This window comes from Ambystoma mexicanum, chromosome 3p (genome assembly GCF_040938575.1).
Source record: "Ambystoma mexicanum isolate Mex_15411 chromosome 3p, UKY_AmexF1_1, whole genome shotgun sequence".
NCBI lineage: Eukaryota > Metazoa > Chordata > Amphibia > Caudata > Ambystomatidae > Ambystoma > Ambystoma mexicanum.
In genome coordinates this window covers 27,747,014-27,771,634 of record NC_090925.1, presented here as the reverse complement: position 1 = coordinate 27,771,634, position 24,621 = coordinate 27,747,014, and the positions used below count along the sequence as shown (strand labels likewise).

At 44.4% G+C, this 24,621-nt stretch overlaps 1 protein-coding gene across 5 annotated transcripts in view; it reads right to left on the bottom strand.

Annotated features, from left to right (window-relative positions):
- LOC138580092 (kell blood group glycoprotein-like) overlaps positions 1 to 24,621 on the bottom strand; it is a 537,793-nt gene that overhangs the window by 446,571 nt on the left and 66,601 nt on the right. The window contains exon 1 of one of the 5 annotated variants that reach the window (XM_069650371.1): positions 24,433 to 24,599. The exons of 3 other annotated variants lie outside the window; for them this stretch is intronic. In XM_069650371.1, the coding sequence (XP_069506472.1) occupies positions 24,433 to 24,528 (96 nt within the window). In that variant the 5' untranslated portion in view covers positions 24,529 to 24,599. Of the gene's footprint in view, positions 1 to 24,432; positions 24,600 to 24,621 lie in introns of those variants that run through there. One more of the 5 variants, XM_069650370.1, reaches the window with a different exon arrangement.

The window sequence follows — 24,621 nt, the reverse complement described above, 5'->3', positions numbered from 1 at the left end:
CCATGCGGTCTTCAAAACTTGAGGGGATCATGGGAAGTGATGTCGCAGGATCTCTGCAATCAGGGCTTTTCTTGGGAAGAGAAATCGAGAGTGGGCTCTAGTAGCCTAATTGATGTACCTGGCCTAAACAGTGGGCGTGCCAATTTCGGTTGGGTGATATTGTATGTAAATATGTGCTCTGTAAAGCGCTTTGGATTAGGGCGCTATATAAATAACACATCATTATCATCATCATTCCCACAGAACTCAAACTATCCAGTCATTCACAGAAATCAACTGGTGGTTTTCAGTTTCAGAATATGTTTTACTTTGTATCTTAGACCATTGTAGCGTAGCTTGTTTTTCAGTTTGAGCTACCTGGTGGGGCTTGCGCCACCTAAAAGCCAAAACTATTGCATTAGACTACAAATAGGGAGGAATGGCATACGATGGACACACAACTTGAAGGCGTTTGGTTATTTGACCACCCATTGGGTGCCCATGGCCATGCTAATCCCTACGGCCATGCCCAGCCAGTGCCTGCTTCACCCAAAACACCTACTCATGGGAATTCGTTGAGCTTGCTTCAGTCAAGCCTTAGCATCAAACTTTGTACTCAAAGTACTTCCCAGTATTAATGTTATGTTATGATGATTTATACCGCACACTGCTGCCATTTGCATGGTCTCCAGGTGCATAGTTAAGGCCTTAATTGCAGCTGTAAACGTATTACGGATGTAATAAAAATGCATTAACTAGGTCTGCCTTCAGCCACTTGATTTAGGAGCACCATGCCTGCCCTTCAGCCCTGGGCTTGGAAAGTCAGGCTATGCTTTATAATTGTGGTGCTAGAATACAGATTTGAAATCAGTGCATACACACTTTTTTTTTAATGTGGTTTGACTTCAGAAGACAAATATGTACTCTTTTTCTTTGTAGCGGTGGGTCTTCTAGGCTGTGCTTGAAGTTGGTCGTTTCAAAATGTGGACGCTCGGGAACGCCCTATCACCAATTTTCGGTTCTGAAGCATTTTTTAGGGGAGAAAGGGAACAGTCAGACAAACAACATGCTAAATACAGGAGGCTGCCAGATTCGAAACATTTGCACAACAGACCAGAAAAGACTTGTGCCAAAGACTCAGGCCACACCTGTCAGCCTCGAAGAAACTTTAAAACCTAAGCTTTTACTAAGTGTTACTTGCAGAGTTTATGCTCTGTATGTTATTCTGCTCTGCTCTGCTATTCTATGTCATCCTGAGCTGTTGCATTGTATGTCATAGTGTTGTTGTTTTTTTTTTTCTTGTTGTATGTGGTTTATAAAAACCTTTACAAAAATAAAAGTTTAGCATTTCTAAACATAACATAGATTTGCAAATTCGTATAAACAAACAATATATTGACTAACAAGTCTTTCGAGGGAGAAAAACTCCCCTGGTTGAGAGGACAACTATGTCCAGTTTTAATCTATGTTAGTCACTCTTTTTAGAAACGAAAGCACCCTTAACTTTAAGGATATCGAGTCCCCATGCACTATGGTCAATATGGTTAACCAAACTGGTAGCAGGGGATCCATTCTAAGTTTACAAAACCTCTGAAATACTGTACACCCAAACTTTGCAAAGCAGGGCATAAGAACAATAGCTCTTAGTCAACCTGAAAAGGAGTCAGTGAAACATCTTCTCTTAAAATGCCCAAAGACCACCAAATGGAGAAAAGCTTTTCTTGGCCCCCTACTTGAACCTTTCTCCCAATACGACGAAGAAGTGTGGTGGGCCCGCTTAATGAGTGGGTCAAGAACTTCGTGGTCCATAGCAACGACAACATTTTTAAAAGCAGCACTGGATGAATGCGCAAAAACGACACAAAACGTCTAAACTGAAACTGAAACTAAAGTACACAGAAGTGAAGAGAAAGCGAAGTAAACCACTTTGCAAAATCATAAAACGAATAAATGTAAAAAATAAAATAAAATAAAATAAAAAAAACAGCTCTTATTCACAGAGCGTTTTCCAATGGGTTTTTGCCATTATAAAATGCTTCTGTGAATTGGGCCCAATACGTGTAATTAAGATTCCAACTCTGCCACGGTGTTACAAAGCCTACTGCAGCCCTTCCATTCTTCCAGTGGAGTGCGGATAAAAATGTTTCGTTTTCATTGCATTGAATCGGAACCTCATCAGACTATCCCTTACACCTCTGCTCGGACACTTTAAGCGGGAACTCTCCGCTGCTCCTGGCACTTTCTGAGCTTACGGCCCAGTGCTTCCAGTCACAGCACCCATTCCTCCTCGGAGATGGGGTCGGTAACTAGTTGATGTTGTTTTTCCTCAGTTTGATTTACCAGTTCCCAAAACCCTCTTGAGTTGCTCCCCTTAATACAAGCAAACATTCTTTCACTGTCTATTTGGTACAGTTCTGCATATTGAAACTTAGCCAGTTCTTAGGGCTTGTTTCAATTTACGAACATGACCCCTGCTCGACACTCCATTTTCACTGCCCCTTATGACATTTCTAATCTGTCTGTGTCAAATAGTTGTCCTCTCTTTCACTGCTCTGCTAAACACATACTAGTCTTTTGGACGTGCACCCGCTTCCCTATTTCCCAGCGCCGACAGCCTTGGCATGTTTTTCCGCAAGTATGCTGGAAAGTGTGGAAGGGAGTAATTGATGCTGTTTTCTGTTACTCCATTTGTTTTTGTCACAACATGTTATCTGGTGATGTGCCCTCCAAGCACCTGGCTGTAGTCACATGGGGACTTCTACAGCAATGTGGCAGAATCAAAGTACTGCACAGTTTGCACGCTGGAATTTGCAGGTCAATGTTATGAATTAAACATATGGACTACAAGTCCCAGCATGCATTATTCTGTTGACTAAAAAGCTAGGACTGGAAGACTATGACCTCTATGATATGAGGCCTTATGACCACATTGGTGTTATCTTTGCTATAAACAAAAGTACTTCTTGTTGTTTGTCGGATAGGTAGGGTCTGTGGTATACTTTTGGTGTGCAGAGAACGGCTTTTTTTTCTGTTATATTGGCGACATCCACTGGGACAATAGTGCTTTACGGCTGGAGGCTGCTCCACACTGCCCACATAAAAATGTTACCTAAGGGGCGCTTTCCGACTTACGTCTGCCAACGCCTGGCAAAAGTCAAGCCCTAGTCTGCCTGCCAGCTTCATCCTCTACTCACAGGGCTTTAAGTAGCAAAAGAAAACGAGCCGGGGCTCATCGAGTGGGCGTGGTCTAAGGAGGCACCTGCCCCAACAGGACACGCCCCCTTAACGAGTACTGGCTCAATGGGTTACAGACACCCCATGCCCCTTCCAGGCAGCCCTTTGCAGAGATCAGTACCCTCTCCCCCGGGGTTCCACTCTGTAATGTCTGTCGGTAAAATCACATATAACCTATAAATCAACATAACATATCATTGTATTTTCAAAAGTGTTCTTTTTTTGGAGTGTGCCAAGCCATTCTAAACCACGTGCTCTGTGTGGAATATCCCATAGACTTGTGGTTGTGGTCAGGCGTGTGCATGTACTGCATACATCTAGTATGCTGATATGTAATGCACATGCCACTCTGTGAAATGCACCTAATGCTGGAAAACTAGGGGCAAGGCGTGCCCTGAATCCAAAACGCATCACTAGCCCTGCGGTCTTAATTCCTGGTGTTCCGCAAGGCGCCCCCCCCCTTTGTATAATCCTGAGCGTTGCTTTGCCATCTTTCACAATATTAAGTTTAGGGTGTTGTATTTTGGGTACATTTCAAAGATGTCTCTAATGTACCTTCCGCCTAAGTGAACTTTCCAGAACATTTAGCCATAAAGGGTGAAGCATCTTCCCTTACAGCCCCAATCAGTTGTGGGCAAGGGTCTATGCCGCGCGTGCATAAGATGTGGCGCGTCACGGCCGCTAACTGACCAAACAGATTATTCAGGCACACTAACCCCTGGACGGCCATTGGCAGAGCGCTCCAGTTGTCCAATGTCCTGGGTGAGAGGATGACCCAGTCCTACACTCGGGAACAACAAAAGTGCGGCGACTAGAATGCAAACAATAAAACCTGGACTGAATGACACTTTTACCCAAGACATGGAAGAACTAAAAGCTCTGGAACACAAACGCCCAAACTGTTGGCATTGCCAATGCCTGTCTTGTTTATTACTGTATCATCTCAACGTTCCTCATAGTGTTAAGGTGGGTATATTGGCACCAGGAGAAAGCAAGTGAGATCCCTCAACAGACCAAAGACCCATCTGTGACGATAATGGTGGCCCCAACATCTCCCCGTCCCAAGATGTGACAGGGCAGTTGTCCAAGTGCGGGTCGTAAAGTAAGGGGTTTGGGCACCATGAGCCATGGGCGAGTGGATAGCGCTACACACACACACAGCGCATGCGTCCCCGATGAGGAGGCGCCGTTGCGTGGACAAGGGCTCGACGTGCCTCCGGCCCAATTCATGCCTTCACTCATCCACGGTCAGAAGTTGAGGACCAGAAACGTGAGATAAGGATGATCAGACATTTCAGCGATTACCAAGCGCTCCGGAAGTGGACAAGGAGGTCAGTTCTGCTGCATCAAACACCAAATAACATGCCATTTCCATTAGAGGATGTTATGCTTGAATTGCTAAGTACATAACGCACACTGGGCGTGGCACTCATCTCATTTTTCAGAACACTCACCCTAAGGGTTTGTGTAAACATGAACCATCCTGATTCGGGTAGCCTTAGAGTTTGCATGTGTAAATAAAACGCATGCACCAGGGCTCCAGATAAGATCTGGAAGATGGAGTATTGTACTCCCTATTTTTTCAAGCTGAGAGTAAAATGATTAGGGAGTAAAAAGCCCAATTACCAATGAGAGTAGCGGGTGGAAAAACGTTTTAACTGAAAAACAAATGTTTTTGTAATATTGAATTTCATGCACACAGTTATTCATTCACATTAAAAGATAGAAGTTTGCATCTTCCGATCTGGCTGTTATCATAGTAGTTTCTTCCTGTGGTATTCCGTGCACTACCGCTCCAAGCAGACCCGTGGAGCTGTGAGGGAGTTAGCAGGGGCGCAAGTCTCTACATGTCTCTTTCTATTTTTTGTTGGGAGTAATGCTACTCATATTTTTATTTTTGGGAGAAGAGTGACCGATACTCCTCTTATCTGTAGGGCTGGAGGCACTCTCCCTTCGCTCTGCACCATCTGAATGACACAAGGCCCAGTACGATTGTTTGTATTGTCCTCCCTCTGTCTTGCCATGCCTAGAAACACTTGTGCACAGGCGCGTTATAAATGCCACATCATATCAATGTTTAAGTGCCTGAAAGGAGGCGGTGTACAGGTGGCCTTAGAGTATTCGATACATGGGGTGACAGGCTCTATGCAGGTGTTTCCCTCTCAAGGAGGGAGGGCTCCTGAAATCTCCTAAATAGAAGGACCAGGTGCACATTTGTGTTGGATTAATACAAAGTGGTTTCATCGCCACACAGTATCAAGACAATTCTATTAATAAACTCATAATGATGGGTGCGTCTTGACTGGGAGGTGATTTCTATGATTCTAGGCAGGCTCGGACTGGCCTAATGGGCAATAGGCCCAGGCCCGAACCGAAAACACAAAATGCTGGTGTGGGACAGTTTTTTGGTCAAAGTGGGACACTTTTCTGGCCAATTTGGGCCCGTTTGATGAGTTAATTCACTCTCCGGCTAGTAGTTTTGACCAGTGTTGCTAAATAAATATTCTTTCAAATGCACAATTTGCACCACACTTTATCAAAAAACTCTCCTTTGGTTATTATCCAAACAGTGTCTCAAAAGGAATGAATAGCCTTTTGCAACTTTGGGCCACTTTTTCATTGGTGCCTGAGACAATTGTATGGCCCAGCCCGACCCTGATTCTAGGGTGCTTTCGCTCAAGCGGCCGTTTGGTGGCCGCACTGGCCTGCAACCTTTGGCTCTCCAGATGCTTTGCACTGCAGCTCCCACCACCCTTGCAGTCAGAGCCAATGCTAAGGGGTCATGGGAGTTGAAGTCCAAAACACCTGCAGAACCACAGGTTCCAGACTCCTTCAATCAGAGCCAGTGCTAAGGGAGCATGGGAGTTGAAGTCCACAACACCTAGAGACCAGCTCCCATCACCCTTGCAGTCAGAGCCAGTGCTAAGGGAGCATGGGAGTTGAAGTCCACAACACCTACAGACCAGCTCCCATCACCCTTGCAGTCAGAGCCAGTGCTAAGGGGTCATGGGAGTTGAAGTCCAAAACACCTGCAGAACCACAGGTTCCAGACTCCTTGACTTGGGTAACAGTGCCGGGGCTACAAGAGCCGCCCCCATTTCTAAAAATCAACATCTAACGGCAATGCGGCATCCATAGGCTTCTCATTACGACATTGTGGGAGGCGTTACCTGGGAAACTAGAAACGCCGCTCAGCGGCCACAAATGATGAGACGGCCATCCACGGCAACTAGCTGCGCAATCAAGAACCCCCCCCCCCTCGTTCTAACTTGCTGATGACACGTGTCAAACCGTGGGCAGATTTTCAATATGTGGCGGCGGTGTGTTAAGTGAGGCCCGCCTTGTCCCGTTTTACCGCGCAGGGCCCGGATGACGCGGCTGTTCAACACAAAGCTTTGCACTTGTCGAAGTGGGGCTGATGAGGATTTAATTCATTTTCTATTTATCTGTCGCACATTTTTAGATCTGAGACGCTTATGGCTGAGAAGACATTTCAGCGCCAATAATATTAGGCACCTCTCTGATGCTATGAGTTTTGTTTTGTCCTGTGTTGATGCTTGCTTCATTAATGATTTATGCGAGTGTATTATCAAAGCTTTTAAATGTATGGGAGGAAGATTTAAAGTTTTTATCAGTTTCTATTGCATATTTTAACACGACTCTTTTTGTATTCTGAATTGTACTGTATTTTATCTGGTGTAAATGGTGGAAACTGAAATACAGTATCTATCTATCTGTATGAAACGGTGGCACAGTCATGCGGCCGCGCGCGGTGCTGCCCCAGAGCAGTGCCTAGGGCGTCACGATTAGCCAGGTGTGGGCACGAGCGAGCATGGCTGCAATGCAGGCCCACTGATGTTCCACACGCTGTGAGTACTTGGGCATAGCATGGCAACGCATGGCACATGATGCGAATATATGCTCCCCACTGTTTCCTCGCCGGGTTGCTTGTAGAGCCTGTGGCACCGACTTGCCCGCCCTCCCCTGTTGGCAAGCTCCCTGCACCCTAGCCTCTCTGCTTCTTCGCCCTATGATTGCAAAGTGCTCCGAAGCTAGGTCCATGCCCAATATATACCCTACTCATAATATTAAGTGGTCATAAGATGCCAACAGCTGGCCAGTGGTGGGAACATCTGGATATATGCTATGTTATCCAATATTTGTGTTACGCCCATCACCAGCGTGGTCTTAGGACACCCGGCCTTGTCTGAGAGGTGGCATATTGTGACCCTGGCAGGGTGTTGCCAGACCTGAGTCTGCAGAAAGGAACGGGAGGTGGTAGGAAAGAGAAACTAGACGACAGAATGACCAAAATCAGAGGGAAAACCATTGGGATGAGTGGGTGGGAGGGGTACAGGCGCCGAAGTAGGGGTGCATGTTTCTCAAATGTCATCAATCATTGGTATGCATGAGTACAGGACTCGGGAGACTACACGAAGCAATTCCTTTCAAACATGTATGTAGCGCCTTCACAAAAGCCAAAACTCCGGGCTTGCCCATGCTAGTTCATCTTTCATAATTTAATATTGCTTTATTTGGCTCTTTATATAGTGCCCCACACAGATGTGACCACTTCAGAGTGCTAGGAATGGGAGGGGAAGGAAGCAAAGGTCGTGTGGCTGAGTTCCAGAAGGTCCCATTTCAAGAGTGTTGTGTAGTGCTGGAGAATCCTGTGAGCAGTATGTGAGTAGGAGCTGTGCTTTTGGTGGGTAATACTTCACTTCGGCTTACGCCATTTGCAAATACAACTTTCAATACAAACATAAACATAATTAAAACACATTAAAAACAGGTCATATTAACATTATATTACTTTAAATATGCTATGTGCTCCTTGATACAATCTTGCTAATAAAACTAAATTAAAAATTCCTTTTCAAATGTGTGAAGGAGCTGTAATGTACTCGCATAAATCAGTTACAAAATGTCCATCAATACATGACAACACAAAACCCACTGCACCCGAAACCACCTAATATTATTACACATAAAATGCATTCACAGCCACCTCCTTCTTAGATCTAATAGTTTTGTGCAAACGAGCAGAAAATTAGGCAGATCCTCGCTAGCACTGCTGCCACAGGTACAGTATTTAGTCGTGAATTGCCGCGACATCCCACCCCTTAATGGTAAAACATCTATGAAGCGGAACCCACAATGCTTACAATACAATCTCATCGAGCCACCCAGGCCTGAGCGTATCCAGTCTCCGAGCGACTTCAAGTGCGCTGACTTGAAAGTAGCACCCGGAAGTAGCAATACAAGACAGCTACACATTGATACTGACCTTGTTAATGGACCAGATCGTTTTCTTTTTATTGGAGCCAAAAGCCACTATCTTTGTTTTATTTAAATTCAGGCTTATACCATTGGCTTCAAATGTAATGTAAATATAAATGTAATGGGTTATTTATAGCACGCTTAATACCCAGCGGTTTCTTAGCACAGAACCAGGGATCGAACCTGTGTTGCCCAGCATCGTCTTACTTCCAAGACCAGCGTGTTGCCCCTGAGCTATCCTCCCGATTCAAAGTAACCGGCTACATATCACAAACTATGCTGTAGTTCCTTTGGTGTCAAATCCAGTAGAATGGCATGATCAGCATAGAGAAGGTTGGGATACATAAGTGGCAGAGTCAACCCTGTCTGCAGTTAGTCCGGCATTATAAAATGCAAAGGGGCCAGAGGACAACCCTGGCAAACCCCTTTATTAGTAGCAAACCCCTTGGTAGCCAAACACCTAGAGCGGCCCATGACAGGGGCCCTGGTATTAGAATAAAGACAGATAATGAGCTGCAAGAGAGGACTGGGCACACACAGTTTTTGAAGTTTGCTCCACAGGAGGGATCGACCCTGGGAGTCGATGGCCAGGGCTAAGTCTAAAAAGCCTGTGTATACTACACCCCCTCGTAACCTTACATATTCGTCTACAATAGTTGTGAGGACAAACACTTGATCAATTGTCGTAAAGCCTTTTCTAAAGCCTGCTAGATAAGGGGGTAGTATTTATTTTCCAAACAATTAAATGAGACTTGAGGGTTGCAACACCTCTTTTACCATACTTACCGATAGACTGCAAAGTGCTCTCCGGTCTATGTCTTTCAGGGGGCGTAGAGGAGCCAATCAGAATTAACTGTTGAATGTTGCTATTCAGACAGCATTTACAAATGATCTATTTTATTCACCTTTGTTAATAAATTCATACGCAAACACATTGTCTGTGTCCCTCAAGGACATTGCCATTTTTTGTGAAGTGCAAGTGCTTTTTACAGTTTGCGGTACTCAGCTCCTTCAAATTTCAATGATACTTATTCATTCATTGCAGTCTTAAAGTTAGTTGGACCTGAATATCCATTCATTACCTAAAACCTCTGTTTGTCACATACCTGTTCCACCCAACATGTTTCATTCCTTTCTAACATCTTAAACTCATTGGCAAGGACTTTCTTCAGGGCCAAGTGGCTTCCTCTTGTCATGATTTATAATGTCTCTTTTCTCGTGTGTGTTGGGGGTGATTGCTATTTCAGCATACTCCCACTCTTTTCTTTTCTTAATGTGTGCACCTTTTTCATGTATTCTTGGCAGCTCTGATACTCCTAAAGCAGTAAAACACATGGCTGTATTCTTGCATGCTGTCCTTTATGCTAATGTATCGTAGGGATATTATTTCCCTATATTTCAAAATGATTATTTGACCATAATGTACACTTACATTTCTTAAATGGTGTGCACTGTGTTGATGCTCTTCGCGTCTTTCAATTGGTGCTGGAGCGGAAGACTACTTTAATTTTGTGTAGTCCTTTGCTATCGGGAATTTCGATCCGGTCTGCGGCGATACTGGGGATGGATGAGAGCTGCTATTAGCGACCGTTTCATGCAACTCTATCTGTTTTAATACACATTTTCTGTTAATCAGAAAGTCTCGTCGTCTTCAGTTTTTTGGTGTTGTTTTGGGTTCGCTCTTGTGGATTACACACTGCGAAGGCCATAAGCACAGAGGCTAAAAACCCTTGAGTTGTTTTGTCCATTGATTTAATTTCTCATTGTGCATCCACGCCTGCTTTGCATCATGTGTGGAGTTTTTAATATATTTACCTTAGGTAGCTTCGTTATGCACCTTAGATTTCCTGGGTTTCTGCCGCTTTCTATGTTTAACCTTGGCTGTGTATGGAATGGGAGAACAGACATAACTCCTTTAGTGTCTTTTTGCAGTGTTTTAATTTGAGCCTATTTGGTTCTATTGAGCACTGCATTCGTGTCTGGTAGTGCGTGCCTTACCTTTAAGGTAGTTGCTCGCAGGTCTGTAGATTGGCTGGCGTCTCTTCCTACTATGCGCAAACGCGCGACGGATTGTACTTCTGTTTTTATAATGGGGACGTATCTGTACGTACGCAAAGGACCTTTCCTCTAATCCGCAATATTGAGTGTATAGTCTTGCTTCGCCTGCATTTTATCTACTTGTCACAGTGTATAAACCTAATTATATAGGTCTCTCTGTTAGCATCTACAGCCACTCCATTTGTTCATTCAGGCCTCTTTCCTGCTCCCTTTGCAGTACTCTCCTTTTGTCAAGATTACTGCCATTTCTGGGTTCGATCTGGTAGAGGACTGTCCACTTGAGGTTGTCTGCTGTATGCATGTGCTCTATGAAATGAACTATTAATGGTGCTGTATGCACTCTGTTTCTTATGCAACTTTTGTGTTCTTATTTTTCTCTCGGTTTTACCTTTGCGTTAGCCCCCATGTTTCGGTCAGTCTTTTATCTGTCTTGTCTAAGACTTATGTCATTCCGCGCAGTCTAATCTTGATGATTTTTCTCCTTTTAAAGGCTATTATAGGTTTCTCAATCGGGTGTTTCCCTTTTTCCATAATTCTCCAATGTTTAATGATTATTTCTCTGATCAAATATATGGATTCACAAATACAAGTTTCTTCTCCTCTAAGTCTTTCCTGGTTTCTTTGTATTCCAGTAGTGATTTGTGGTTGGTATCACTGGCTCTCATCGATGCTTTAGCAGCAAGATCTTGTCAGGGGTATTGACCCACGTTTGAGTCATTAAGCTGCAACAGTTGGTGCTGTGGGCTTAGAAAATCCAAGATGGCCTAAAAGCCCACGTTGCGCCAGAATCTAGGAGAACCGTGCAGTTTTGCGCACACCAAAATGGTCACCTAACCTGCCACCCACCAGTGCGAGCGTGATGGACCGGAAGCGCCATGGGTAAAAGGTGGTGCCCAAGGAAAAACAGCAGGGCCTGTTAGCTCAAAAGCGCTTTTAAACCACCTCTGTTTCTCTGAATGCAAGCTTAAAATGCCCATTTCAAACATTGCAAGATAGCTAATACAGGAGACCATCTGTTCAAAATCTGTTTTAATTAATGTCAAAATTGGCTAAAATTAGGGGCACAAAATTATTCTACTGCAGAATCCACACCAAGGCCATGTTGAGCAATGATCACATACTATCAAGAAAATCCCTTTTTTGAAATGGAGTTAATTCAGGACAACTCCTAAAAAAATGGGTGCAGGACCGGCATTGGACACAAACCGGCGCTAGCGGTCTAAACTCTGACAGGAAAACTGTTCTTCAGGAGTTGCAAAAGGATCCTGAGCCAGCTGGAAACTTCAAAGCCTTTTGGTTAATTAAAATTCTGAAACACCTGCTGTTCCCAGAAGACAGGCTGATTCAATTAACAGTCCAAGAGGCTGGGAAACCTTCTCACCTCAGAACGCCACACAAGAAGGCAGGATATCACATGGCACTGTTGATTGAGAGGGAGGGGTTTCTCCTCCAGCCTGCAGGACCCAACACAATAGACTCTTTCCATTGAATAGGATATGCTGATTTGGGTGTTGACTGTAAACTGTGCCCTGCCAGCAAAGAAGGCCATGTGACCATCTGACTCCCCAATCTTCTGGGGGCGGACCCAAACACCGAAGTGAAGTGAACTGAAGGCAAATATATGTTTTATAAGAATACTGATAACTAATTGTAACCAGATGACAGAATGTACAACTTTGGGATCTTTAAAATGACACATTCACTCCCAGTTCAAGACTAGGCTGGTCGCTCTGTGATGTTCTGAGGCAAAACCCTGCTAATTATTAATACTACAGACACTGTGTTTATGCTAGAGACACAGTGAATTACTGGAATATGTGTAGAGAGATGGTGTACATCTGTGTAATTTTTGGTAAATATCCAATATTGGAAAACCAACCAAAAAGCGCAAAATGTTGTCATTTCTTTATCCAAGCTCTTAGAAACATCAGAGCTGGAACAAAAACTACCTTATGTGATATATGATGTGTATATGTAATGTCAACCACTTGTGTATCTGGGAAATGTGTTTAGTTATGAAAATGATTTTCTAAGGTAAAAGCAAAGGGGAGTGTTCTTTCTGTATGCCATAAAGATGACACCTGACGACTCACTCTGACACACAACTCTTCAACCTATCAGAACCCTTAGTGGGTTTTATTCTACTTACTTTGTACTGCATTCCCCATGCACGTTTTCCCTTCCCCCTACCGCTGCACTTGCGCGATCTGAATGACACCTGGCCTAGTAGGATCATTGTCTGTCTTCCCCTTGTTCCCCCTCCCTGCCTCGTCACGCCTTGAAACACTTGTGTATAGGCGCGTTACAAATGCCATATCATATCATATCATATCATATCATATCATAGAAGATAGCCTTCACACCCACTTCCCAAAAAACATAAAAAGAGCCACTGGAAGGCAGACAGGGACATTCATTTTCCAAACTTCAACTGAATTCCTGCGCAGCACGCTGACAGAGAACTCCAGAACCCAGAACTCCAGAGATCCAGGCTAACTCCAGAACAAAAACTCCAAAGAGCTGAACTCTTCAGCAGGCCTCAAAATCTTTTGCAAACTATTCAACCGCCGGGCTGTGCGGTTTGCTGCTTGCTAAGAGTCCTGTGTATCCAGAACAGAACCAGTACCCAGAAAGCAGTGCGGTATCCAGAATCCACTTGATCCAGACCAGCAGAACCAGAGACCCAGACCAGACCGCTGTGAACAGAACCGGTGCCTGATTGACCCACGGAGCAGAGAGAACCGCAGCTAAACTTGTTGACCAGATCTGTGACGAGGATATTCCTTTCAAATTTATAGTGTGATTACCCAGCTAGAACTGTGCAGAACCCATCTCTTAGCTTAAAATAATCTGATTCAAAACATTTAACCTGTCCAAATCTGCATCATAGAATCGTGTGTCCCTTCTCCGATTTTAAACCTGTAAAAGTGTCATTTGCCATTTTGAATCATTGTTTCATTTCTGAAAAACTACCTTCATAAAATCGTCTGTATCTCTTGAACCGTTTGTGCTAGGAATGAGATTTAACTTTCATTTGGAAGCTAAGATTCCCGGCTTTCCAACAAGCTCTAAACTCATTATACTTGTTCCATAATCACGCTCGACGCACTTGGAAAAAGTGCCACGATTTGCGATTTGGCTCAAATTTCTTCACTTGTCAAAATAGCAGCTTCTTGCTTTCCTTTGCTGAAATTCGTTTGCAACCTGACAATCATTCATAGAGCTTTTCTAAAGTGATCCTGAACTAATTTAAAGTATCTATCACCCAGCCTGAATCTCTTATAGGGAATTAAAATCATTTTTAGCATATTTTTCCCTTCTTTGCATACCATATTTAAAGTACTTTTGCCTGTGGTTAAAATCATCCCTGTTTCTCTAAGCTTGCTGGGGGGAACGGGAACTGAATTGCCTTTGATTGTATTCCTGAAAACTGTGTGCTTTACTTCCATCTCCTTAGATTGCATGGGGGGGGGGGGGGGTGAATTGCCACAAGGAGAAAAGTGAACATATTAGCTCTTGTTGAAACCATATCAGTTTATTCCTGTGAGCATTTTTCCATCACTGCATTCCTTGAAATCATAAAAGTATTCTCAGCTACCTTGTTCTTTCCGTACCAACTCATAAGTAATAAAATAAGTGTGCTAGTATAACATTATCCATTGTTGATCGACATTATACTCATAAGTGTGATATCAAATATTAATTTATTATAAAAGTGTGATATATATCTATTGTTTAATTTTTCAAATAAACCTTTTTAATTTGCAAAACAAACCTACTTCTTGGCTCAGTGGGGTCAGGGGGATTCTAAGAGAGGGGCGTTATACAAGGGTTCATCATCCAGATTATAACTTGTCATAAAAATATATAAATAAGGGCTTCCCTTGAGCTATCCCAGACAAGGAACTGACTTAGTGGGAATGCTTGATTGGAGTCATTAACAATCTTTTGGTGTAGTCTCTAGCATGCAGTCTTTCTCTTAGAAAGAATGCTTCTCTTTTGAAGTCCTGATGGTTTGTGCCATTTCTTTTTAATCTTAGAAGCCGACCTAGAGGCAAATTGTCTCTTACATGTTGAGGATGAAAAATGGTGTAATGTATCAGTGCGTTACGGTCAGTCGGTTTATGGAACGGTTTGACAAATAGCTTGTTCGTCTCCTCGTCTACTCCAATGGTGATGTCTGGAAAGTTGATGGCACTTCTACTCAGGTTGTGTGTACATTTGAAATACCTGTCCTGAATATTGATCCATTCAAATAATTGTTTGGCCTCTTCTTCACTGCCTTTCCATAACACAAGCACGTCATCTATATAACTGCGCCAAAGGCGTGCTTTTTAAAGGGATATGAGTTTTGGATTAAATTTTATTCACCACAATAGCCTACATGTACAGATTTGCTACCCTTGGGGCCAGTGTCGTCCCCATAGCAGTACCATGTATTTGGCGATAGAAAGCCTGGTTGTCGCCGTGCCGCTTTGGTTCAAAATCAGCCGTTCCTCTAGCATAGGGATGGTAGTACCTGGTGGAATGCTAGTGTCTAAGGCCACCACACCCAGCCCCAGTAATACTTCTTCCTCTGGATTGAAACTTAAACCTTCCACGTCCTTCATTATTTGGGGAGTGTCCTGAATGTAAGCTGTCATACTCTTCACCGTAGGTTTTTGGTGGCATGTGTAAACTTCGAAAGAGGTTCCAGCACAGAGTTTAATCCACATACGATAGGGCATCCCGGGGCTTTGACCTGTGATGTGTGTATCTTTGGGAGTGTAAAGAATTGGGGAAGTCTAGGTTTTTCCATTATTAAGGAATTCAGCCTCTTTCATGGATACCCACTTTCTTTGGCTAGCTTTTTCTACTTTTTGGGTGATCAGTTCTTGCAGTCATGACGTTGAGTCGTTGTATATTATTTTCCACCCCCCACAACTGAAGCCTGGCCCCCAGACAACTGGCAAATAACTTGGAGGCACTATCCAGTAGCGATATAGGGCGGTCTACACGTGAGTCCGTCTTAAAGATGGGATTGGTGAGGCCCTTCTCCCAAGAAGACGGGGGAGTCAGAGAAGAGACAATACCATTGTATACTGTCAACAAAACTGGAGCCCACCACCCCGGGAACCACGTATAGATTTCTGGCCTGAGACCATCACGGCCCGCGGATTTACCCGGATTAGAAACATTGATGGCAGACAGGACTTCCTGAATTGAGAAAATAGTCCGGGTTGCACGATTTCTAGAGTGAAAAAGGGGGCAGCCCGTTGGCTTTGAACAGAATGGCCCTATAGTGCGACACCCATTCTGATGGCAGTATTGGGCAGCCTCCTGTGCACCATCAAGAAAAGATTCCCGAAACCTTTCATGTTCTTGTTCCAACTGCAGCTCAATAAATAATGTTTTCGTTGCCTTCAAGAGTTTTTAACAATTATGCTTAAGATTATGCAATTGGCTCGCTGTCATAGATGTATTCTTAGCAGCAGACCACACATTGAATTTGGCTCAGCAACATTCACCGCCAAATCAGGAGGCGTCATTGGGCACTCCTGTCGGGCGACCAGAAGAACCGATTACGGGCATGTCACAGGTTGGCAGTAGAGGCCGTTAATTTCTCTGACAGAGCCTGTAGAAAAAGTTCAGCCTTTCAGTCTCTAAAACCGATAGGACGTCGACAAATTCATCCTTCGGAAGCGTCATCGCCGACGGAGCTATTCATGATCCCGCGGTGGTATCAAAAGAAATAGCACGAGAGATTATCAGATCCGGGTTCCACCGAAGAATGAATAGACCATGAATAGCATTTTATTGCGAATAGGATAAGGGGGTAGCAAATGTCTCTCTAAATTCATTCAAAGTAAGTGGCATTCCCTGATTTCAAAATTGATTAACATATTTAATACCTTTATAAAGGCATGTTCTCCAGAAGAAGGACTTACCATTCACACCTATCAGGTCATTAAACTAAAGATATTGTGAGAGAAATTGAGATGGACTTACAATAAATAGACATAAATACATTCTAATATGGCGGGCTGAGATTATAACATTTGCATATTTAATCGATCTATTTTTCGCTTTGAACGCATAATAATCCAGAAGTGATAACGGGAATACCATATCATTTTCTAAACGTAACCACGCAGGCGCATTGTTATAATCTACAGGTGCAAACCACACCTGAGCCTGTTTCCAAACAAATGCAGAGTGAGATTTTCTAAAATCCAGAAACCCCAAAAAGAAACATTCTGGGTGGGTCTTTGAAGTTTACCAAGTGAAATTCTAGGTTTCCTTTTTCCCATAGAAATGTAGCCAGACATGAATCCATTGCTGTGTAAAACCTAGAGGGAAAGGTCACTGGCAGCATATATAGAGTGAAACACTTGTGTATAGGTGCGTTATAAATGCCATATCATACAAGACAATAGCAACTATCATCGTGTTGCTGGTCTCAAGACGAGGCCACCAGGACACATATTGAGGAGACCATGAACGAGGTAGTTCGCTAATTCTCGTCAGTACAATGCTTATGGGTTCCTTAATAATGTCTTTAGTAGAAGAGGAGATATGTAAACCCAAATATTTAATGCCATTTGGGCACCATTTCATACCATAAGCCTGAATGTGATGTTTCGAGCAGTAGACCTTGATGGGTAATAGTTCAGATTTATCAGTGTTTCATGTAGAACCAGAAGCTAATGTGACGCGTGTCATGGTACCAGAAGGCTCTGTAAACGAGTGTTGGGACATTCGAGGAACTAAAGAGCATCCGAACAAGCTGCTAAATTTACGCGTTCATCCCCGGAATGAATGCCTTGTATTGTCGGGTCAACTCTGATAGTTTCCAGAAAAGGTTCCAAGGCTACTATAACTAATAGAGGCGATGAGGGGCCTCATTACCTGGTGCTTCTACACAGGGGGGGATATGCTGGCATGTGCCCATTAACTTCTAGACCCTACAGCAGCCGGAGCCAGACACGCATTGTATCAGTGTTGCCCGGGACCACAACACACGCGCACAGCTACAGAGGCTTCAGTCCACACTAGAACTGGGCCGAGGGGAGTTCGATGAGAGCAGCAAGGAGCATGACCAGGTAAAAATAATTCTTTAAAAAATATTAAAAACATAATGACCTTCTATAATAAAATCAAGTAGAGGTGCAATTTTCAGTGGTATCAAAGATGAGCAGAGATGCATATATCTACCCATAGCAGCAATTATTTAATGGGTCTTGCCTTTATAATTATAATGAGTTAATTATAATGTGCTAACCACGGGCCCGGGGATCGAACCGGTGTTACTCCGCATCATCTTATTTACAAGGCAAGCGCATTGCCCCTGAGCTATCCTCCCAAACCCGGGTCAGAGACACTTCAGGGCCTTCTTATTTATGCCACGTGGCGCCACAATGCTGAGAGGGTTTATTTGCAAACACACTCTTCTAACACCAGACAATGCCGAATTAACCTGGGTGTGGCGAGATGAACCTCCAAAAACGAGCAGAGAAAGATTCCTTTTCGATGCAGAGAGATGCTCATTCGGGAATTTCATCTGTACAAGAGAAACAATTCACCCTGAGAGGCCCTGGGAGACAAGTGACAGCCTACAGACTGCAGTAAACACAGGGCTGTGCCGGACACTTGCATTTAATATAGTGTCCGACTGCGACAAGACGTAACGATACCCTTACTGATGCTGCCTGGGTAAGGGTGGCCGACTGCCACTTCAATTAACATATCAACAAAGCCGGCGTGAAGGCGGCGAATACCCAGGGGGTTTACTATGCAACATCTGATGTCATAGTTTGAAACACACCCTCAAATCGGGGGGCAATGATGTCACAGGAGGCTGGTGCAGTGGCACAGCTGGCTGCTGTGTGCCCACTGCCGCTTTCTACCAATGCCACTCAGATCACCACACCCTGCAACTATCATTGGCGCCATTAATACCAGAGCCACGTGAAACATCTGAATTCCTCATAAAATTCTGGACAAGGTGGCATACCTCCAAATTCAACAATATTTGGAATGTAACCACCTCCTTGGAGTACGCCAGTCAGGTTTTAAAATGCAACACAGAACAGAAATGGCACTGATTGACCTTAAAGCACAAATAGACACCCTGAGAGACAATGGTAAAACAGCACTACTTCTGCTGCTTGACCTCTCAGCGATGTTTGACTTTGTTGATCATAAGACTCTCTGCCTCCACCTAGACTCGGCCACCCACTTCTCATAGAAGCCATGGGCTGGATTCAATCCTTCTTAGATAATAGAACGATGCAGGTCTTCGCACCTTCAGCAGCCGTAGACCCCATTCCTATCACTTGTGGTGTGCCTCAGGGCTCATGTGTTTCGGCCAATCTGTACAATATCTTCACGAAGTACCTTTTCTGATGATCTAGATGGCCTGGGTATCACCTACACTAACTATGCAGACGGTACACAGATCCTCATCCCGTTGACGGGAGATTACGACAAGGATTTTGCCTTCGTGAATACAGTGTACCTCATCATCCAGGCATGGATGGCTTCCCATGGTCTATGCCTGAATGATGATATAACGGAACTCCTCATTCTGGGCACCACGGCCAATCTCAATAAATTAAGCCACCTATATTCCAACTTTACCATAGACAACAACATCCCAGTAGCCAAGGAATTGAAAACTCTGGGCTTTTACTTAGACTCCACTCTCACCATCAAAAAACAAGTAAACTCTGCATACATGTGTAAGTTAATTAGAGTAGCTAAGCCATTCCTTACACCTAACAACTGCATCACTCTAGCAAGAGCCTTGGTATTATCTAAACAGGATTATTGCAACACCCTATTCATAGGCCGCAACAAATACATTTCCAATAAGATCCAGATCCTACAAAACAACGCTTTAAGAGCAGCCCTTAACATTCCCAAGAAAGCCCACATATCCGACTTCAGAAGATCCAAGAACTGGCTCTCCACCAAAGATAAAATTCTCCTCAAATCAGCCTCCCTAACTCATAAATGCCTACATATAGCCGCCCCCCCAGTACCTTATTTCCAGATTCCGGAGACAATCCACTAACCGCCCTTCCAGAATAACCAATACTAATCTACTTCAAGTGCCTAGATTCAAACATATGAATACTGATGGTAGTAGCTTCCCGGTTGAAGCTGCCCAAAACTGGAACTCACTCCCACCCTCTTTAAGAGAAGATATGCCCTACCCACGCTTCAGATCCAACCTCATCCAATGGATTAAGAAGCATGACGTTTGACCCTCTACCACACTGCCACACCATTATCCATTATTGCGCATAACTGTATATATTTCTGTATCTGTATAATTGTATATATTGTATATAACTGTTGCTTGATGTCCTCTGATAATTTTTGTTCATTTGTATGCTATAGCCCAGCACTGTTTTTTGTTAATATGTTGTACTGCATCGCACAGCAATGTAACCTAAGCTGAACAGCCCTCTTTTCCTTCTTCTGCGCCCTAATACCCTTGGGTCTGGTGTGCATTGTAAATAAATAAACAAACAAACAAACAAACCCTGGCAGGCAAAGCCTTGGTGTGGGGTGAGCTGAGAAACTCACGTTTAATGGTTGGCATTGCTTTCATGGTGTTTTACGGCAGGATGCAAAAGTCCAGCCCTCTGCTCTGCCAGAGTAATCACAGATGTGTACGTTGAACTGTTCTAGACTCCGGTTAGGGAGACGTGCTGCAAAGAGAAACCAGGAGATGAGAGGGCATCACTGCCCACCTGTCCTCTCTGAGACGTGCCCATCGGCTTGTCTGCCGGCACCTGAGCATAGATGGGGTCCCTGGAGCAAACTTGCTAAAGAATTTCCATTGATTTACATAATTCTTTTTCATGGTTCATTGCCAAGGATCACTGTATGCAGATTGACAATCCTCACTTTCTTCTCTGCCACCACCATGTCTTAGTTGGCCTTAAGTGAGAGGCATACCCATGTGTGTTCTCTGGGGTAAGGTCCATGCATCCTGATTAACATTGGTTACATTGAGAAATGCCCGCAATCATGTGCACAACATCATCAATGTGATTTATAGGGGAAATGCTGGCATGTATTGTGGGTGCAGATTCATGAAAGTGATTTACTTTGGCAATGTTGGCTTATATTGTACCACACCTTCATGAAAGTGACCTATAATGGCAATACTGGTGTATATTGTGGGTACAGCATCATGACAGTGATTTGCTTTGTCAATGTTGGCTCAAATCCCAGCTTCACCTCTTAAATAAATTGTGTGATCCTGGCCAAATGATTTGATATCACTGTACCATATCATTCAGAACTGGCAGACCAGGTATGGGCTTTTAGTTGGGTGGGTGCAGGGCACCCATTGTATACATTATACTGATGGTTTGCTGGAGGGAGGGGTGGGTTTGGCTACCTTGCTGCACTTGCTCGGTGCAATGTGGGCTCCGCTTTTGGAAACAGAGCAAGCTTCTAGTCTGTGCTGGGAAGAGAAGTGAGTGGCATTCACTGCACACAGTACTGAATGTAGCCCAGCATTAGCAGCACAGCACACTAGTCCCAGGGTTCTAGACATAGCATATCCCGTGTTCCTTTTAATTAGGTTGCACTCGTAGCAGATCATAGTATAAACGAGCACGGCCGACCCAGCCTTTGCACCATGACACGACTAAATTAAGAATGTTTGCACACCTTCAGGGTTATTTGCTTCCACTCCCCTGCCGCAAAGTGCTGCACCCGGGCCAACATGTGATTGCATTGGGGAGGGCCACTGACTCCAATATGTGCAACTGTCCAGCACACTTGCAAGGGGCGGGTCATGCTGAATGGATGAAGTGCCCCCTACTGTGTGTTACAAGGCAGGAGGAATTCTTGACCAATTGTAGAGGAGACCCCAGACATGGCCTGCACCCTTGCCCCTCGCTTCGAGGTGCCAGTAAAGTACTCGCCAAGGTATGTGACGTACGAGGAGCAGCTGAATCAACAAAGGGCTGCAATGGGCCCCTGCCCAGTGTACATTAGAAGATCAATACCTATTGAAATGCCCATAACCAGGCAACCCTGGGCAGCACGGTACCCAACCAGACAACCATACCAGCCGTTGATACGGAACGATGAGGAATGCCTACACATGGTCCATGAAGAGACTCTGAAAGCCATAATGGAAGACCAGTGGAGATGAGACGAGGACCAGAGCAGCTCCAAGAACGAACTGAAGGAGTACTGAAAGCTTACATGCCAGTACTGATAACTGCGAGGACAATTGTATTGGAAAAAGGGGAGTGACACAGTGAAAAAAGTATGAGAATGGTGCCATGAGACAAGACGGAAGCAACCACCCTGTTGAACGTGTGTAAATAAGCTTTAAACGCAAGATGCTAAGAAATCGATTCTGCTGGTAATGCTTAGTAGAAGTTAGAGCGGCAAGTACCAACTGTATACATCTACCTCAATACAGCACAATGTACACGTGCGACTCCATTTTATATAAACAGAAGTACTCCCAGGCGGCCAAGGCCTGACTGGCCAAGTTTCATATCCAGGACCAAGCTGAGGAAAGGAGCGGGATCGAAACTTAACAAAGGATGGCTAATGCCGGGGAAATCGAGGTCAACCAGAGAAGGGGAGGTGAGCAGGAGCTCACGAGGCTCCAACTTCGGAGCATGCCAGCTGCCCGTGAAGGTCAAGATACGAGAGGCCCATGCAGGTGGCCAAGCGCATACAGAATTAAATGCACAAAAGGTTGGAAACTGAAGCAGATTCACGGTGAACCAACACGTGACCAGACAGGCGCGAAGATGTACCCCCGCCTGATGCCATTCAGAACCCGAGGGTGCCATAACTTGTCCTGATAAGAGGCTACAGATCTGAGGCCATACCCAGCCAACTAATTGACACATAGCCCTAAACCACTGATTGATGGAAGGGAGGCAGGGTGAATCGTGGGACACCAGGCACCAGGGTGTCTATTCTGCATGCTGCTAATTAAAAGCTGGGATTTATGTTTAGGGGTGTAACTTGCCCAATCACAATGGGCCATGTAATCTAGGGTCCTATAGGCACTGTAACCAATGAGACGTCATACTTGTAGTGACTTCAATCACGTGTGTTGTAGAGGGATGGGCTTAGACGCCCACCAGATAAGAGTTATCCAATCCGCATGCTCTATTGTCATATACAGATATGGCACCTATACTTAAGTTACCTTTCTCAACCAATCGTATTGCATGATGATTTTTTGTAGAATTAGACGTCCATGATGATGGATTTTGCCCATAAAAGAGGCTGTTTGACTAAAGTTCGGGGAAGTCGGGGTGAGGCAGGTGTTCGTGATGCTGCTGATTTCCATAAGCTGATGTATGTATCATTAAACAGACTTCCCTTTGCCAATTTACTGAGTCCTGATTATCAATTCTTGCCGGAGTATGTGAATCCTGCACTCTGGCCTCGCATGGTGCAGCTATCTTGTATTACTAGTCTTTGAGGGTGAGTGCTGACCAATGGGCCCATCAGTAATTACCTCTCCTCGTCGACACAGTGTCTCTTTTAGTGCCACCTGGACATTTATTGAAGGAGCAGCCTTTGGCACTCTTCTCTGTCTTTCGAGGCAGGCCCTGTGACATCACAATGCAAACATAATACCCGTTACAAATGTAGCAGGTTATGACAGTCGGGCCGGGCACCACATTGGGCAGAGTTGGGAGCTATTTTCCTCCTGTGTATAGCCTATAAGAGTCGGGTTAGCTTAAAACCAACAGTTACCAGGCGCTATGTTTGGTAGGCTAACTAATCCCAAACCAACACAACTGTGTGAATTTAACTCTGTGCGTTTGGGACAAAACAATAAACATTAGGACACATCTATAATACGTGTGAACTTAAGAGGTCATAAATAATGGGTGCAATTCTATGTTTGCGTTTTATGTGGAAGTTAGATTGGCGTACCGCTATGAACGATCTCCTCGTTCTCCAGTAGTTGCTCCTGGCGACCGGTCACTACTGGATACCCAGGAGCTGCTTGTAGCTCCTGCTTATCCAACGCTAGAGTCAAGCCCTGGTTGGGCACTGATGTCAGATTCTTATTACGGGTGAGCGAGGGTGGCACGGGTAGAATGGAGTATGAGGAATATGCACAGGTTTCCATGGAGATATTGCATTTGTGGGTACTTAATATGGGGTAAAATACCCCCTAGTATATTGCAAGTCACCATGTCGTTCTGAGACCAAATAGTGGCATGGACCTCCGCGGTGACTCGCAATGTCCTTATAATGTACAATATTTAAGTGCCGGATTTCATCCCCTTCAATACATGGCCACAAACTGTCATCCCCTTCAATACATGGCCTCTTGCTTATTGTATTTTAAGAGATCTTCAATTTGCTGATACATATAATCAATTAAGAATCTGTTTGGATTTTAAGAAAACTAATATGCAACTTATTGCAGGAAAATAGTTTAAGCAGTAATAAAATTAATCATAAAACACTTGTGAATTGTGTGCTCTAAAAATAAGCCATAACATGCAGATTCTTGCGCTCATGTGTTGAACTCCAGCAGTGCCCACAATCAACACACTACCATAAACAGTTTCTTATCGGTCAATGGATGTAAATTGACACAAACTAAAAAGCATGTGGCAGCATAATGAAGAGCTGCAGTGGCAGCTCGAAGTCCGCACGAGCAGCAGGCATCGCGTCACACCGAGAGTGTAATGGCTGAGTATTGTTACTCCATGTAGTTGTAGTGGGAAGCCTGCTATGTTGATTCCCACCGCAGCTCCTTGCTCCCCTACTTGGGCCACATGAGCACTACCCCATGGGAACCTTGAAACTGGCAGCTCAGTGTAGCCCTACCAGTTGGACAGGTTCAGCGCAGTATCCCGATGTTCCATGTGCTCTTACCTGCCTTTTGTTATCCATGTGCTCTGCAGCATTGCATAGTTTGAGAGACCAGCCAATGAGGGTGAAGTCCCGTGGGCACTGTAGAAAGCACTTCATATGTTGGGGCACGCGATCGCTGGCGAGCTGAGCCCCATTCCCAGACTGCAGTGGTCCGTGGTGCAAGGCGTGCAGCAGCCGCACTGCACACCA